We start from the raw sequence: 16,880 nt of genomic DNA, 5'->3' as shown, positions 1-16,880 counted from the left end.
GCACTCGCCGACAGCAAAAACGAATCTTCCAGTCGTTGTTTCTTGATTAATTGGTCTTTTATTGAAATAATACAAAACAAAGAAATAATTCATAACTTTCCGTTCTTACTAGTTGTTCCATCCATATTGTATAGAATCGTGTGAGGGTATCTTCTTGTAAGATTGTGGCGTCTCGTGGTAAAAAACTATTTTCTCATCATCCCTCGAGGCTAAACTAAAATCCTAATCCCTGAGTCTGCGCTAGCCTCCTAAAATGTAGACACCCCCTTCTACATATATAATCCCACCCACAAGCTTAGGAAAGATACAGAAATACTAGCAGTAACTAACTTAAGCATAAATAGCTCGTACAATCCATATCACAACTCCAGACTCGGCGCTCCAGCTCAAAGGCTTCATGATCAAGAGTGGTCATTTCCCTGCTTTACACTCTATACCATCTCTCTGGAGCCATAACTGTCTTGCCAGAAACAGCTCCAATGCCATCTCAAAATGTGACGACTTTAACACATGGATGAATAACGGGAAACAATGAATCAGCGTACTGGGGGGAAACTAGGTTGAGTGGTGCCACAACAATAATTTTGTTCTCAGCGTCAGCAAGATCAAGAAGCTGATTTACTTCAAGAAGGGAAAGCAGAGGAACCATGCACCTGTCATCCATGGAAGGTCAGCTGTAGAGAGAGTCAACAGCTTCATGTTTCTGGATGTACACATCTCTGATACTCTCTCCCTTGCCCAGTGTGTACAAAGAAAGCTCACCAATGCCTCTATTCCTCAGACGTTTGAAGATATTCGGTATGTCATTGAATACTGTATTGAACTTCTACAAGGGTAAGGTGGAGACCATCGCCTGAGTTGTGCTAGCAGAGCCTACGCCAGACTCAGGAAAAGAGTCTTTGAAGACCGAAACCTAAAGGCTCAAACAAAACTGCTGGTCTACAGAGCCGTTGTCCTCTCCACTCTGTTGTATGGAGCTGAGTTATGGACCACCTACATGAGAGGCACCTGAGAGCCCAGGAACAATACCATCAAAGATCCTTACGAAAGATTCTGAGGATCAGCTGAGAGGACAAATGCACCAACATCAGCGTTTTGGAGGAAGCCAACATGACCAACATCACCACCACAATAATGCAGCACCAACTTTGATGGACTGGTCATGTCATCCGCATGTCCAACACACGTCTCCCTAAACAAATCCTGTATTCTCAATTGAAGGAAGGTCGGCAAGTCCCCGGCAGGCCAAAGATACACTTCAAGGACAACATCAAGAACAGTCCGAAGAAATTCCACATCACATCGAGCAACTGGGAGCACATTGCACTGGACGGAAATCCGTGCAGGAAGGAACTGCACGTCACAAAATGGAACTACGCCGTGTCACAGAGACAAAGCGGCAGCACCGTAAGAAGAGAGAGAAGGGGGCTCAACGACTACCGCCAGTCTTCACTGCCCACATCGCACCAAGGTGTGTGGATCGCAGATCGGCCTCTACAGACATCTGCAGACCCACAAGTAGACGACCCTATGGAGAGGACAGTCATACTCGTTTCGAGTGATGGCCGAACATGATGATTGCATGACAACCTAGTTCTGGAATTCGAACGCTCAAGAAAGGAGGAGGCTACAGAAAGTGGCGGGCATTACTTGGTCCATCAAGAGGTATTGACCTCACCACCATCAAAGCATTCTGCAGGAAGTGCTGCATTAAGAATGTATCAAAGAACCACACCACCCTGGCCCACTGTCACCTCGCTGCTACCATTGGGGAGAAAGTACAAGGACCTGAGAAATGTTATTTCCAGTGTGTGTAGGATTGTGTTAATGTGTGGATATCGCTGATCGGCATGGACTCGCTGGGTGAAGGGCCTGTTTCCAAGCTGAATCTCTAAAACTAAGCTACCTCTGCACCAAACTACTATGGACTTTGCACTAGGTACTTTGGTTTGCACTAAAAGTACAAACTTTTAGTATGCTTTACCAAGAATAACCGACAATTTACAGTATATTTGTTTGTTGCGTTTCATGTGCCTGTAAAGCTGCAGCGAGTAAGAATTTCATTGTTTAGGTACTGGTGCATATTAAATTAAACACTTATCATTATTAGGTAGAATAAATGCAATAAAAATGATCTTCTTACCACAATTACTATACCTATTTCAGTCTATACCGGTATATATACCAAAATATTTTTTTTAAAAATTAGACTCTAACATTACAAATTATATTTGGAACTATAAATCACATAGAATCACAAAAAAACACTTATGTAAACCAAAAGAGGTCGGGGGACTTTCACTTCCGAATTTTATGTATTATTACTGGGCAGTGCATATTAAGAATATGATTTATTGGTTGGATAGTTCTACACAACAGACAGAATGGATAAAAATGGAGAAGGAGGATTGTCATCCTTGTAATATAGGAACGATCCTCTTTTCCCCCAAAAAACTGAATAACACAATATATAAGAAGAACCCAATTATATATGGTACAATAAGAATTTGGAAACAAATAAAATTATCTTTAAAATTAAGAAATCTATCACTGTTAATGCCAATTGCGAATAACCCTTTATTTAAACCATCTCTTATTGATAAGACATATAACCAATGGGAAAGTCTCGGAATTAGAAGGATCAGGGATATGTACGAAATAGGAAACCTACTATCATTCCAACAACTACAATTAAAATTTAAATTGAAAAACAACCAATATTTTAAATATCTTCAGATTTGCGACTTTGTGAAAAAATATATACAAGGATATCAAAAAGTAACTCCTGACTTATTGGAAGAAGCAATGAATATTGAAGCTGACTCACAAAAATTAATATCCTATTTATATAATAGTATTCTAAATATAGACCTACCATCGACAGAGGTACTTAGAGAAGAGTGGGAACGGGAATTAATGATAAAAATTACGAAGGTTAAATGGGAAAAATACCTGATATATATTCACAAATGTTCAATTAATGTAAGACATAATCTAATACAATTTAAAATTGTACATAGATTATATTATTCAAAAACAAGATTGAACAAATTTTATCCAAATATATCCGCCACTTGTGATAAATGTCTAGCCCAAAAGGCAACTATAACACACTCCTTAGTTTCCTGCATAAAACTTTATAGATTTTGGAATGATATTTTTGAAATACTTACAAAATTATTCAAGACAAGAATGGAACCTAATACTGAAATGATTATATTTGGTGTAATGGAAGATGGGAATAAATTGAACGCGTCTCAAAATCTATTCCTTAATTATGGTTTAATAGCAGCAAAAAAATTAATACTTAAATTTTGGAAGGGTACATCAATACCAACGCTTAAAATGTGGATTGCAAGTATGTTGGACACCGCTCATCTTGAGGAAATGCGATTCCTCCTAATGGATAAATCAGACCAATTCATAACGAGTTGGTCTCCATTCGTCGTTTTTTTTTGGAATCATATGGTGCAACACAATTGTAAAAAATAACTGTTTCAGGACTGGACGAGGGTTGGTCAAGACTATAAATAATGATCTCCTTTTCTTTTCACTATTTTCTCTCTCAACTTTCTTCATTTACTCGTTTTCTTTCTTCACACACTATATATTTCACATTTTTCTATCCTTTACTATCTAACTTCTTTTTCTTATTCTCATCTTTTTTCAATGTAACAAAAAAAAAAGAAGTTGTACATAAAATGTATTATGAAAATATATATTAGGCACTTTGGTGCCATATGACTGTGCTTACTTCTAATAAAATAAAATATTAAAAAAAAAAAAAAAAAAAAAAAAAAAAAAAAAAAAAAAAAAAAAAAAAAAACTCTTGACTCTTAACAATAGCACTAACATTTGTAAATTGTGAAAATAAGAGGAAGTACGAGGTTTATATTGAATATTCTCCAAAAGAAATTCATATTTGGATTTGTACTAGACACCTCTATGTAGCGTCGAGCATGGATAATGTTCGCAACAGGTGCTTACCAGTATTCCTCAGAGCATGCTGCTCAGTGTGAAAAGATACTGGCAAAGAACTGGTGTTTGCGAACTTTACGGTATGTATCTTCACAGTGCCAAGGATTACAAAACCAAAATCCACGATAAACTCAGGCAAAGAACATCTGCAAATAGAAGCCATTAGATTAAGACGTACAATTATTATATTTTTTCAGCATTATAATTCATAAGTTACATTTGGAAATGAAAAAGCTGATTAGGCATGGTCAGTATGGCTTTGTTTGAAGAGGTGAACAAGAAGAGGTGAACAAGTTTTTTGAAGAGGTGAACAAGAAGATTGATGAGGGTGCCACCTACCTCCTGCACCCATGCAGAATTCATGAACTTCATTAACTTCACTGCCAATTTCCATCCTGCACTCAAATCCACTTGGACCATCTCCAACACCTCCCTCCTCTGTCTGCAGAGGGCGCTCAGCATCGCCAAGGACTGCTCTCACCCCAACCATGGACTGTTTACCCTCCTACCATCCGGGAGGCACTACAGGTCTCTCCGTTGCCGAACCAGCAGGTCGAGGAACAGCTTCTTTCCGGCGGCTGTCACTCTACTAAACAACGTACCTCGGTGACTGCCAATCACCCCCCCCGGACACTTATTATTTTTTTTAAATTCAAATCGTTTGCTATGTCGCTCTTCAAGGGAGATGCTAAATGCATTTCGTTGTCTCTGTACTGTACACTGACAATGACAATTAAAATTGAATCTGAATCTGAATCTGAATCTCTTCCTTGATCTCACCATATCCATCACAGATAGACTATCGAGCAATGTATTTTATAAACCTACTGACTTCCATCACTATCTAGATTACACTTCTTCCCAACCTACCTCTTGCAAAGACTTAATTGCCTACTCCCAATTTCACCACCTACACCGCATCTGCACCCAAGATGGGGTGTTCCATACCAGGACATCCAAGATATCCTCATTCTTTAGAGAACAGGGGTTCCTCTCTTCTATCATAGAAGAGGCCATCACACATGTCTCCTCAAAACCCCACAGCTCCACTCTTGCTCCCCCTTCCCCCAGTCAGAACTAGGACAGCCCCCTAGTTCTCACCTTTCACCCTATCAGCCATTGCATAAAGGACATAATCATCTGATATTTTGCCACCTCCAGCAGGATCCCTCCCTAGTCACATCTTCCCATCTCCACCTCATTCCGCTGAGAAAGTTCCATCTGCAACTCCCTGGTTAACTCATCCTTTTCCATCCAAATACCCCCTCCCCAAGTGCCTTCCCCTGCAACACCTGGCCCAATACCTCTTCCCCCGACTCAGTCCTTTCAGGTGAGACAGAGGTTCACTTGCAATAAAAAATGTTATTTCATACCGTTGGGTTGTAAGCTACCCAAACGGAATATGAGGTGTTGTTCCTCCAGTTTGCGAGTGGCCTCACCCTGGCAATGGACAACTAGGACAGAAAGGTAATATGGGAATGGGAAGATTTTATATGGTAAGCAACAGGGAGATCCAGTAGGCATTGGAGGACTAAGTGTTCTGTGAAATGGTTGCCGGGTGTACTCTTGGTTTCGATGATGTAAAGGAAGCCACATCAGGTACACTGGGGCAGTTGTTAATGTTAGAGGAAGTGCATGCGTCCTCTGTCTCACCTGGGAGGATTGCTGGGGTTCTTGGATGCATGTGAAGGAGGTATAGGGACAGGTATTACATCCCCTGCGGTTGCAGAGGAAAGTACCCAGGGAGGGGGCGGTTTGGGTCCAAACGGATGAGTGAACTGAGGAGTTGAAGAAGAAACAGTCTATGCGGAAAGCGGAAAAGGGTGGGGATGAGAAGATGTGACTGGGGATCATGTTGTAGGTGGCGCAATGTCGGAGAATGATGTGTTGGATGTGGGTGCTGGTGAAGTGAAAGGCGAGGACCAGAGAAGCTCTAGCCATGTTCTGAGGGGAGGGGACTGAGAGCAGGACTACGGGACACAGAGGGCCCTTACCCAATCACAGCTGCTCCCAATTTACTCATCCTAGCTATTGTGTAGTATTATTGCGGTTTATTTTTCTTATTTGCTGCTCTGCCTCAATTTAGTACTTCCCCACAAGGCCGAGACTTATCCTTCCACATAACTATCTTAAATCTGAGTAGTGTTTAATGTTTACTATGGGCTCTCCAACGGAAATTCCAGTCACCTAGCCAAGTTCATTTCTAAATACAATGTCCAGTACAGTCCCTCCTCGAATTGGATTACAGTTTGTCCAAAAGACATGAAATGGGCTGTTAATTTAACACAGATCCTTTTATCTCAGTCATACAGTGTGAGAACAGGCCCTTCAGCACCACTGCCCACACTGACTAACATGCCCTATCTATACTAGTCCCACCTCCCAGCTTTTTTTCCATATCCCTCTAAACCTGTCCTATACACGTACCTGTCTATATGTTTCTTCAATGTTGCAATAGTACCTGCCTCAACTACCTCCTCTGGCAGTTCGTTCCAAATACCCACCGCCCCTTGTCCAAAAAACGTTATCCCTCACGTTCCCATTAAATCTTTCCCCTCACCTTAAACCTATGTCTTTTGGTTCTCAATTCCCCTACTCTAGGCAATCTATTTCTCTCATGATTTTGTACACCTCTACAAGATCACCCCTTAACCTCCTGCACTCGTGTCCTTAATTATGGTTGCGCTTATGTTCAGTAATATTTTACTGAATTGTATGCAGAATAAAGAATTTCACTATATCAAGATATATGTGACAATAAAGTACCATTGACCACTAATGTCAGCTACTACTTGAGATGAATCATAGACAATGTGTTGCTGAAGGCCACAAGTGAATCATCCTCGGAGTCTTTAAGAAGTGTGATTGCTTTTGAATTAGGTGCCAGTGCTGCAGTTATTAACAAATCATTAGCACATATAATTAGCATCTTTATATTGAAAATTCTCAAGGAAATGAAAAGCAATGTTAGAGCAACAGACTCATACAATAGAAAAACTGGCCCTTTGGCCCATTGTTCATCAACTATCCACATCACTAGGTTTCACTATAGGTTTAGGTTCATTATTATTGTCAGATGTACCGAGGTACAGTGATTTATTTTGCATGCTATCCAAACAGATCGAATCATACATAAATATAATCAAACACAAGTACAATAGATAGAGCAAGGGAGAAGATACAGAGTGCAGAATGTAGTTCTCAGCATTCTAGTGCATCAGTTCCATAGACCCATTTTATTCTCCTCACATTCCTGTCAACGTCCCTAGATTCTACCACTCACAGCCACCACTCATGAGAGGCAATTTATAGTGATCAGTTAACCTACTGACCTGCCTATCTTTTGGATGTGGGAGGAAACCTGAGGCCCTAGAGGAAACCCACAAGGTCACAGGGAGATTATATAAATGCCACACAGACAACACCAGTGACCAGTATCGAACCCGCGTTGTTGATTGTGAGGCAGTGGCTTTATCACTGGACCACCCAAATGTTGTTCAGTAGTTTAAGCAAAATTGGCTTAGAACTTTTCAGTTACAAGCAGAGACTGGATAGGTTTGTGTGGCAGAGGGCATGAAATTCGGAGGGGATGTTTGAAGGCCAATTCTTTCACACTGAGTGATTGAAGTCTGTAAATCTCTTCCTGTAGTGGAGGCAGCTAGTCTCTCGACACGTAATGAGCATCAGGATGAGCACTTGAATTATCATAGCATAGAAGACCACAGCTTGTACCCGTAATTGGAATAAGTACAGGATAAGTACTTGGTGCGTGGCATGGATGTGGTGGGCTGAAACGCATGTTTCCATGCTAAATGTCTCTTTGTGCAGTATTGACCAGGTTATGGGAATTTCTAAGGGAGAATTATTGGTGGGGGAAGGTGTTGATGTGTTACAAGTAAACCTTACTGAGAGAGAGAGATGCGAGGAGACTGACACTTTCCAGACCCGCCACTGTGGGAAGTGGGGATCATCTTGTGGAGGATGCTGCATTCTTTAATTAGTAGACGATCAGCCTCCATCTGCAGCAAGGTATCATACTGTGAAAGGCAAACACAGAATATTAATCATCAAGTAAACTGGTCTGCAGGAAGGGGTTCTAAATGTATTTGTGTTGAACAGATCCAATTCAGTCAAGGGACCTAGTTCACAATCAATGCAAAGAAGCAACACAAAAAATGTGAACCCAAAATTCCATCCTTCTCTCCCCCCCCCCCCATACCCCACCAGCATTTTGCTGCACTCAAGAACTCTGTAATTAGCTCTTTTCACACAAAAAAAAGGGTGCAGCTGTGGTCATCAGCTGCAGTGATATTTTGACACTCATCAATCCCACAGCATGCCAGCTAGGAGCACTCTCCAGTTTTAATACTTGATAGCAGCAGCAACATTGCCATAGGTTTTAAGGGGTCTGTGAGTTTGGCATCACGAGCATTATGGTGAAAGATCAATGTTTTAAAGGGGTAAGTTTGTTACAGAGAGTGGTTGATATCTGGAATACGCTGCCAGAGAAGGTGATGGAATCTGGTAGTTACAGAATGTAGTCAAGAATGTTTAATTGTCATATGTACTAAAATGGAACAATGAAATTCGTATTTGCAGCAGCACCGTGTGTATAAGCACAGTAATCAATAAATAACATAATAAACAAACAAAATAAGTACAATGAACAAAACAATATAGTGTAAAACAAAACAAAAGCCTGAAGTGCCGAGTACAACAAGACAGTTTATAGTTCGGAGTTTAGTTGGAGTTTGCAGCGTTCAATAACTTGATGGATCTTGGAAAGAAGCAGTTCCTGAACCGCTGGCAAGAGTGAAATGAGATCATGGCCAGGGTGGTGTGGGGCCTTGATGAAGCTGGCTGCATTTTTGTGGTAGCGCCTTCCATAGATTTCTTCGATGGTGGAAAGTTCTCTACCTATAATGGCCCAGACATTATCCACTACTTTTTATAATGTCCTTCCAATCTGATCTGTGCCGTACACCTGTAGAAGTATCAAGAGAGTAGTTGTCGATATACCAAATCTCCTCAATCTTCCAAAGAAGTAGAGACATCGATGGGCATTCTTTATGATTACATCAATGTGCTAGGTCCAGGACATAGAAAATAGGTACAGGAGTAGGCCATTCAGCCCCTCGAGCCAGCACCACCATTCAATATGATCATGGCTGATCATCCAAAATCAGTACCCCATTCCGGCTTTTTCTCCATATTCCTTGATTCCCTTAGCCCCAAGAACTAAATCTAACTATCTCTTGAATGTTTAGAGTGATGATCAGGTTGGACACCAAGCTGAAGACAACATATGTGTTTTTATGATTAAGTAGTATCGTGCAGAGTGGAGAGCCAGCGAGACTGCATCCCCCATTGATCTTCTGTGGCGGTAGCCAAATTGGAGTTGGTCTTGGTTCTTGCTAAGGTGGGAGTCAATATACAACATAACTAACCTCAAAGTACTTCTGGAAACAAGGAACTGCAGATGCTGGCTAAAAACTGGAGGAACAGTAGCTCATATTCCACTTGGGCAGCTTACAACCCAACAGCACGTACATTAAATTCTCAAATTTTATGTAAATACCAAAACTTCCCCTCCCTACTCCCCCCCCCCCCCCCCCCCCCCCCCCCCCCCCCCCCCCCCCCCCCCCCCCCCCCCCCCCCCCCCCCCACACACACACACACACATACACACTCTCCTGTGCCCCATCTGGATGCGCAACTATTTATTTCCTCCCCTTCCACCTACATCCCTTTCTCTAGGTTCCCAATCGCAACGCTTCAATCCGTTTGTCTCACACGTTCTGTCTTTTCATCTCCAGCCTTTGTCCAACTATCTGCCTATCAAAAAACCCTCTCACCTGTATCCACCTATTACTTGCCAGGCTTTGTCCTGCCCCTCACCCCCACCAGATTTCTTCTCCCAAACCACAAGAAGGGTCCCGACACAAAACGTCACCTATCTATATTCTCCACAAAATGCTGCCTGTCCAGCACTTGGTGTATTTTCTTTGTGTCTTTCACCATGGACATTAGAACCACCCATTGGTTGTCATTAGGATGTCACCTTAGTCTTCTTGGGCAGTGGCATTATTGATGCCCTTTCAAAGCAGCTGCAAACCTCAGTAATCAGAAGTTGAAGATGGCTGGGAAACCTCCAGCCAGTTGGTTCAGGTGGGTTTTGAGAAAACGACCAGTTACACCATCTCGTCCAGACCCTCCTGAAGGATCTCTGACATCAGCCTCAGCCACTAGGATTACAATACCATTGGGGACTATGGAGACCCGAGAAGGCACATCAGTGTTTTCTCCATTGAAGCGTGCGTAGAATACATTGAGTCCAGCTGCCACTCAGCCATTTGAATAGAGAAAGCGGAGATAGATAATGTCCTTATGCGGGTAAATGGGATTAGTGCAGATGGGCAAAATGATTGACGTGACTATGGTGAGCCAAAAGGCCCATTTTTGTCTCTTTAACTCGATGGCACTCAGACATTACTCCAGTTTGCCTGGAGCTCTGCTTGTTATTCTCGGCAGGTGTCAGGAAACAATGATGGTCATAATTAATTTATCAACATAAAAACCCTAAAGTACTGTGGAGCTTCCACCAGATTCCCACCATGTACTAGAGTTCTGTCGCTGTGCCCAGGCGAGAATTTCCTGGCCTCCCCAACCGTAAGCACAAGCTCTACCATGCTTTCTGAGTCGATTTGCTACTCCAGATCCTTTTTTTGCACCAGCTTTATCAGAATACCATCTGGTATTACATAAAATGGCTGGGAAAGTGTGTTCTCAGTTGTGGGTGGCACCAGGAAAATCCCCAGTAACAAAAAAAATAGAATGCTGGAAGGACTCAGCAAGTCAGGCAGCAAATATGGAGGCAAAAAGTGTAAGTCAACGTTTCAGGTTGTGACCATGGGTCAGGACAGTAAACTTAGGCAAGGGAAGAGTCATGGTATTAAAGGAAAAACATTGCAGATGTTAACAATCTGAAATAGTACAGAAAATGCTGGAAACTCACAAGAAACTAGTCAGCACCTGCGGAAAGAAAGAATAAGGTAATATTTCAAGTGGATGAGCTTCTTCCAGAACTTGGAATTTAAGCTGCAGAGAACAAAAGGGAAAGTATTTGATACAGCAGGAGCGAGTTCTGTTTGTTCAAGCACAGAATTGCTCCAAAAAAGATGAATTATGTTATAGATCAAAACAAACTACGCACACGTTCATGAAATGAAAGGAACTTACAGAAGGGAAGGAGTTGCCTCCACCCAGTTCTACTGCTATTATCTCAGAATGGCTGAGCAGGGTGGATGCAGGAGTTTCTCTCACGATGGTTTCCTTCGCTTCTTTCAGGAATGCCTCATACTTTTCATTTCCTGTTGGAAGTCAAAATTCAAATCACACAAAGTGTTGGTTTGCTTGATCAAAACAAGGTTTCAAGGTCAGTTTATTGTCACATGTACCAATTAAGGTACAGTGAAATTTGAGTTACCATGCACTTGTTTTTAAGTCGTCTATTCATGTCCACGTAAGTATGGAAACTTTGCTCAGCCAATTTCATTTTGAAACAATTCAAAGAAAATTATGCAATAAAATAGAATGTTCGGGCACTTTGAATGGATGCCATACTGATATAATAAGTTGTGGTACCATTAAACAGACTAAATGAGCAAGGTAATCAAGTGCAATGTTTCTCTGCCTTAGTTCATGAAAGAAACTCTCCAGGACCCTGTCAATGGAAGTCCATGAATCCTTTGTATGGCTTTAGGAATTCAGTCTCACATGCTTGGAACTTCGTCCGATCAGACAGAAGTGCAACCCAGTTACCTTATATATAGTCTACTTGCACCGACTTGTTCAGTGCTGTGCACATGTGGTGCATTTGAACAGCATTGCATACAGAGCCGTACGAAGCACCCAAAGTGTTCCAATGACTCCCAACTGTACCACTTTTATGTTTGTTATGGGTTTGAAGACATCTTTCTTGAGTTGCAGCTGATTCATTTCATGCTTCACTATTCTCCACATCTTCACACCGCACAGATTCACCAAGTTCTGGCTAAAGAAATTCCTCTTCCATCTCCTTTATAAAGGTACGTCCTTTTATTCTGAGGTTGTGGCCTCTGATCCTAGACTCTCCCACTATTTAAACATCTCCCAACTGCAGTGGGGAAAAGAAGGAATGACCGGGGTTACAAACATCCTTGATTCTATTCCTGAGATATGTGTGATGAACTGGGCTACATCCACAACTCTCTGCAATATCCTGCTATCTTGGGCAGAGCTGTTCCCAAACCAAGATGTGATGCAACCAAACAGTGTGCTTTCTACGGTGCATCTTTAGTTTAGTATAGTTTCGTTTATTATTGTCACATGTACAGAGGTACAGTGAAAAGCCCCCTTTATTCCCACTTTTGCCCTCTGCCATTCAGCCAGCTTTCCATCCATGCTAGTATCTTTCCTCTAATGCCATGTCTCATCTTGTTTAGCAGCCTCACGTGTGGCACCTTATCAAAGGCCTTTTGAAAATCCATGTAAACAACATCCACATTACTCATCTTCTATTCTGCTATTAACATCCATCAAAAAATTCAAATAGATCATTTATTCCCAGGAACTTGAAGCATTTGACCATTTCTACTTTGGCACTATCTGCAGAAGTTATGACGAGTAGTTGGAGACATGCAGAATTTCCAGTCTCTGAGGAAGTAGAGGCTTTTTTGGTAATTGCTTCAATGTTGTTGGTCCTGGACTGATTGTTCGTAATGTTTATCTCTGGGAATTTGAAGCTCCCAACCATTTCCACTTTGACACCATTGATGTTGATTGGGTCATGTATTCCACCACCCTTCCTGAAGTAAATAAGTAGCTTCTTTGTCTTTCTGACACCAAGGGAGAGAACCTGACACCTTGTTACTGAGTTCTCTATCTCCTACTTATGTTGCGTCTCGTCATTGTTCAAGATCCAGTGCGCAAGGGTGGTGTCATTTGCAAACTTATAGATAAAGTTAGAGCACAATTTGATTGCAGTCATTAATCATAGTCATAGGGACACACAGCATGGAACCATGCCCTTTGATCCAACTTGTCGAACAAGATGGCCCATTTACACTAGTCCCATCTGCCCGCAGTTGACACATATCCCTCTAAACCTTTCCTATCCATGAACCAATCCCAATATCTTTTAAATGTTGTATGAATGTACAGGCAGTACGGAAGGAGGCTGAAAAGGCATCACCGGTGTTGAGAATTATTGTGGAGGATGTATTGTCATCTATCCTTCCTGTTTTACAAACCCTTCCAGGCCACGGAGATGGTGTCTGTTATGGACCTGTTGCAACAAAAATCTCTGAGTTTAGATCTGAATTTCACCAGTTTTCTTTTGAAACTGTATACTTGCTTTCAAATCTGCACATGACTCATCAGGGGCCTACTATTCAACCTTTGCTTCTATATATACATGCAAATACATACTAAAAACATACAAGGATGTAAATCTATGGTACATGATTTGCCACTCAATTAGACCAGCTGTTGCAGATGGTCATAGCCATACCTTTTATGTTTCTGGGTAGATCCAGATAGATTCTTGGGAAGATGCCCTCTCCCTTCACAGTGATGCTGTCAGGTTCAAAGTGAGAAACCTGAACTTCTACAGTGGTACAAAAGATTTCAGGTATGCCAGGAAAGTAAGCGACCCTTAATTCCTGTTCTGCATTGGCATCAATGTATCCCTAGAAATGACAGTGTTATGAAGAAATAAAACACCATGTTATGTTTTTGGAATGAGAAATGTTGAACAGCAATAGAAATTAGTCAAGTATGGAAAATGCTTAAATACTAGGAAGGATGTTAAAAGTTAGTGATCAGAGAATTGAAGGCACTAGAGACAAAAAAAATGAGTTTCCAATGAAATCTATTGAAGATGCTATATGTGGATTTGAGAGGGGATCAGTAACGTTCGCTCTTCACCTCTTACACCCCAGGGAAAACAGACACAGTCGCTCCTCATATCTGGAAGGATCCATCCCAAATAACATCCTGGTGAATCTACTCTGTACCCTCTCCAACACTATCACATCCTTAAGTATGAAGCCGCAGGACAATCTATCAGTGACGGGATATTTTGCAAGCTCTCAAGGAAAAAAACAATGGCAACTCTAGCGGCAATCATGAGTTTCCATTTGTTTATAACTTAAATTGTCCATTCCACTGAAGCTTTGGCCTACCAATTTGTGGCCTCTACATTATTCCAATGAGGAACAGCTTCTTCCCAACAACCATTAGGCTACTAAACACTGCGAACTCCAACTCAACTTCGATCTACAAACTGCCTTATTTGCACTGTGGACTTCAGGCTTTAATTTATTTTTCACTATTACGTTTTTTTTATTTACTGAACTTTTTTTGGTTTGGTTATTATGTTATCTATTGAGTACTCTGTTTACAAACCTACTGTGCTGCTGCAAGTAAGAATTTTATTGCCTTGTTTCGATACATATGACCATTAAACCCTCTTGACTCCCTATGTAACCTCATGTTCTGTAGTAAACACTATGCAGCCTTCTGGATTTAATGTCAATTTGAACAATTTCAAATTTCTGGCTAGTTTGGTTGTCACATTCACTTGTAACATTACCTAAGCTTTTTTTTCTCTCTCTATGGATATTGTCTGATCCTTTGGGCATTTCCAACAATCTCTTTTTGTTTTGAGGTCCAAGCAACAGTTCTGACCTGCATGTCAAAGCTTTAACATGCAGTTGTTTGTTTTATCTACCTCTGATAGAGGGAATCAGTTCTTGAAGTCTACTGTATCAATACCCCTAATAATTCTCCATACCTCAATAATGTCCTCTCTTAATCTACACCACCCAGGCCACCCCCTCTTCTTGCTGCCACCATTGGGAAGAATATGTTAGAAAGAACTGCAGATGCTGGTTTAAATTGAAGGAAGGCACAAGATGCTGAAGTAACTCAGCGGGTCAGGCAGTATCTCTGGAGAGAAGGAATGGGTGACATTTTAGGTCAAGACCCTTCTTAAGAGTCTGAGGAGTACAAGAAGTACACGGAGTAAAGAAAGGGGCTGAGTTCTCATCCTTGTGGAGCACCAATGTTGAGGATTATCATAGAGGATGATGTGACACCTATCCTCTTGATTGGGGTCTGTTGAAGTCGAGGATCCAGTTGCAGAATGAGTGCTGACTCCAACATCCACGAGTTTGATGATGAGCTTGGATGGGATAAAAGCAGAGCTGCAGTTTGTGAATAGGAGTCTGACGTAGGTGTCTCTCTTATCCAGGTGTTCCAGGGATGAGGGTAGGGTCAGGGAAATGGCATCATCTGTGGACCTGTTGTGGTGGTAGGCGGACGGCAGTAGGTGATGGATGCTTGGTAGACTGGATATAAGGCAGATGTCAAGGCACTGGACGGTAGTCATTAAGGCATGAGACCTTGCTTTACTTTGACACCGGGATGATGGTGGTCTTCTTGAAGTGGGTGGTACCTCAGAATGGAGTGCGGAGAGATTAAAGATGTCCGGGAATACTCCTGCTAGCTTGTCCGTGCAGTTTCTAAGGACGTGGCCAGGGAGTCCTGCTCAACCTCCTGCCCCATTCTCCCCCCAACACTGCATAGACTGGCCTCTGTGAACCATGTGAATTGTGCAAACAAACCACTGCAGAGCTGCCACCCCACAGCACCAGAGACCCGAGCCCAATCCTGACCCCAGGCACCCCCAATGACCATGACTCTCTCCCCCCCCCCCCCCCCCCCCCCCCCCCCCCCCCCCCCCCCCCGCGACCCACCGGGCACTCCGGTACACCAGCTCTACCCCACACATTAGGGACAACTCACAGTGTGTAGGATAGAACCAGTGCACCAGAGTATCGGAGTACCTAGAGCGAACCCACGCTGCCATAGGGAACACCCAGGGTCAGGAACAAACTCGGATCTCTGGCACTGTAAGGTAGCAATTCTAACATGGCGCCCCATACCATCCCAATGTATTGTGTATTTTGTGTCCTTTACTGTTTATTGTGTAGTGTATGTTTATTGACTGTTTTTCCAATATTATTGTCTAATAACCTTCCTATTCAGTTATTGTGGACAATCAGCAGTAATTTACATAATCTCCTGCCGTGGTCCATTCTAGTAAAGGTTTACTGTGATATGGTTACCATATCGAGTGACTTTTGTGTATTTTCTGACTTACGGATAAAAGTGACATTGATGTCTGTAAAAACAGAACCCCGTACAATACCTGGTGACAGACAGCCTGTAGATGCGATTGACTCTTATGTTCAATCGGCATGTCTTATCAATCATGTCTTATCCTCTTTCATAAGAAACAAACAATCAAGTTAACAGTTATACCAGTATGAGTCATCTCCTGTCAGGAACAATGTTTGGATTGCCTGTTTTTTTTAAACATTTTTTTTAATTGAAGGAAAGATACGTAATGCATTACATTTCCCTCCATTTGTTTTTTTATATATAACAACAGTTACCCTCACCCACCCTCCCTGAATTGCCTATTCTTACTGCTTCTTCTTTTGTTTTAACTGAAGGAACTTTCCTGGCAATCATCAGAAAATTCACTAACCCTGGAAGGAGTGACGAGTGGTACACCTGGTAGAGGCTCTCTGTCAGCAGCCCACTCTTCATTTAAGACATTGTATTCAAACCCAACCTTTCCTGTGTTCTTCAGAGTAATTTCAGTCGCAGCAATATGGTTAAATAACTAGAGGAAAAGAAAACAAGGAATTATCAATTGAAACCAAAAAGCTAGATTTTATTTACTTATGACCAAGTGAACCAACTATGTTCTGTAAAAACTATGGAATGCCGGTCAGAACTATAGAAAATGTCTGACTAATCAATGTTAGTGTTGAAAGAAAAAAATAAGTCCA

At 41.8% G+C, this 16,880-nt stretch overlaps 1 protein-coding gene across 1 annotated transcript in view; it reads right to left on the bottom strand.

Moving 5' to 3' along the window:
• Positions 1-16,880, bottom strand: part of hydin (HYDIN axonemal central pair apparatus protein) — a 341,361-nt gene that overhangs the window by 192,262 nt on the left and 132,219 nt on the right. The window contains exons 28-32 of the mRNA XM_055648745.1: positions 16,574-16,711; positions 13,529-13,706; positions 11,218-11,348; positions 7,885-8,015; positions 3,988-4,124 (exon numbers count right to left, since the gene is read on the bottom strand). Coding sequence (XP_055504720.1) covers positions 3,988-4,124; positions 7,885-8,015; positions 11,218-11,348; positions 13,529-13,706; positions 16,574-16,711 — 715 coding nt within the window. The remainder of the gene's footprint in view (positions 1-3,987; positions 4,125-7,884; positions 8,016-11,217; positions 11,349-13,528; positions 13,707-16,573; positions 16,712-16,880) is intronic.

The sequence above is a fragment of the Leucoraja erinacea genome, chromosome 17 (genome assembly GCF_028641065.1).
Source record: "Leucoraja erinacea ecotype New England chromosome 17, Leri_hhj_1, whole genome shotgun sequence".
In the NCBI taxonomy this organism is placed as follows: domain Eukaryota; kingdom Metazoa; phylum Chordata; class Chondrichthyes; order Rajiformes; family Rajidae; genus Leucoraja; species Leucoraja erinaceus.
This window is presented reverse-complemented; position numbering and strand designations above follow the sequence as displayed.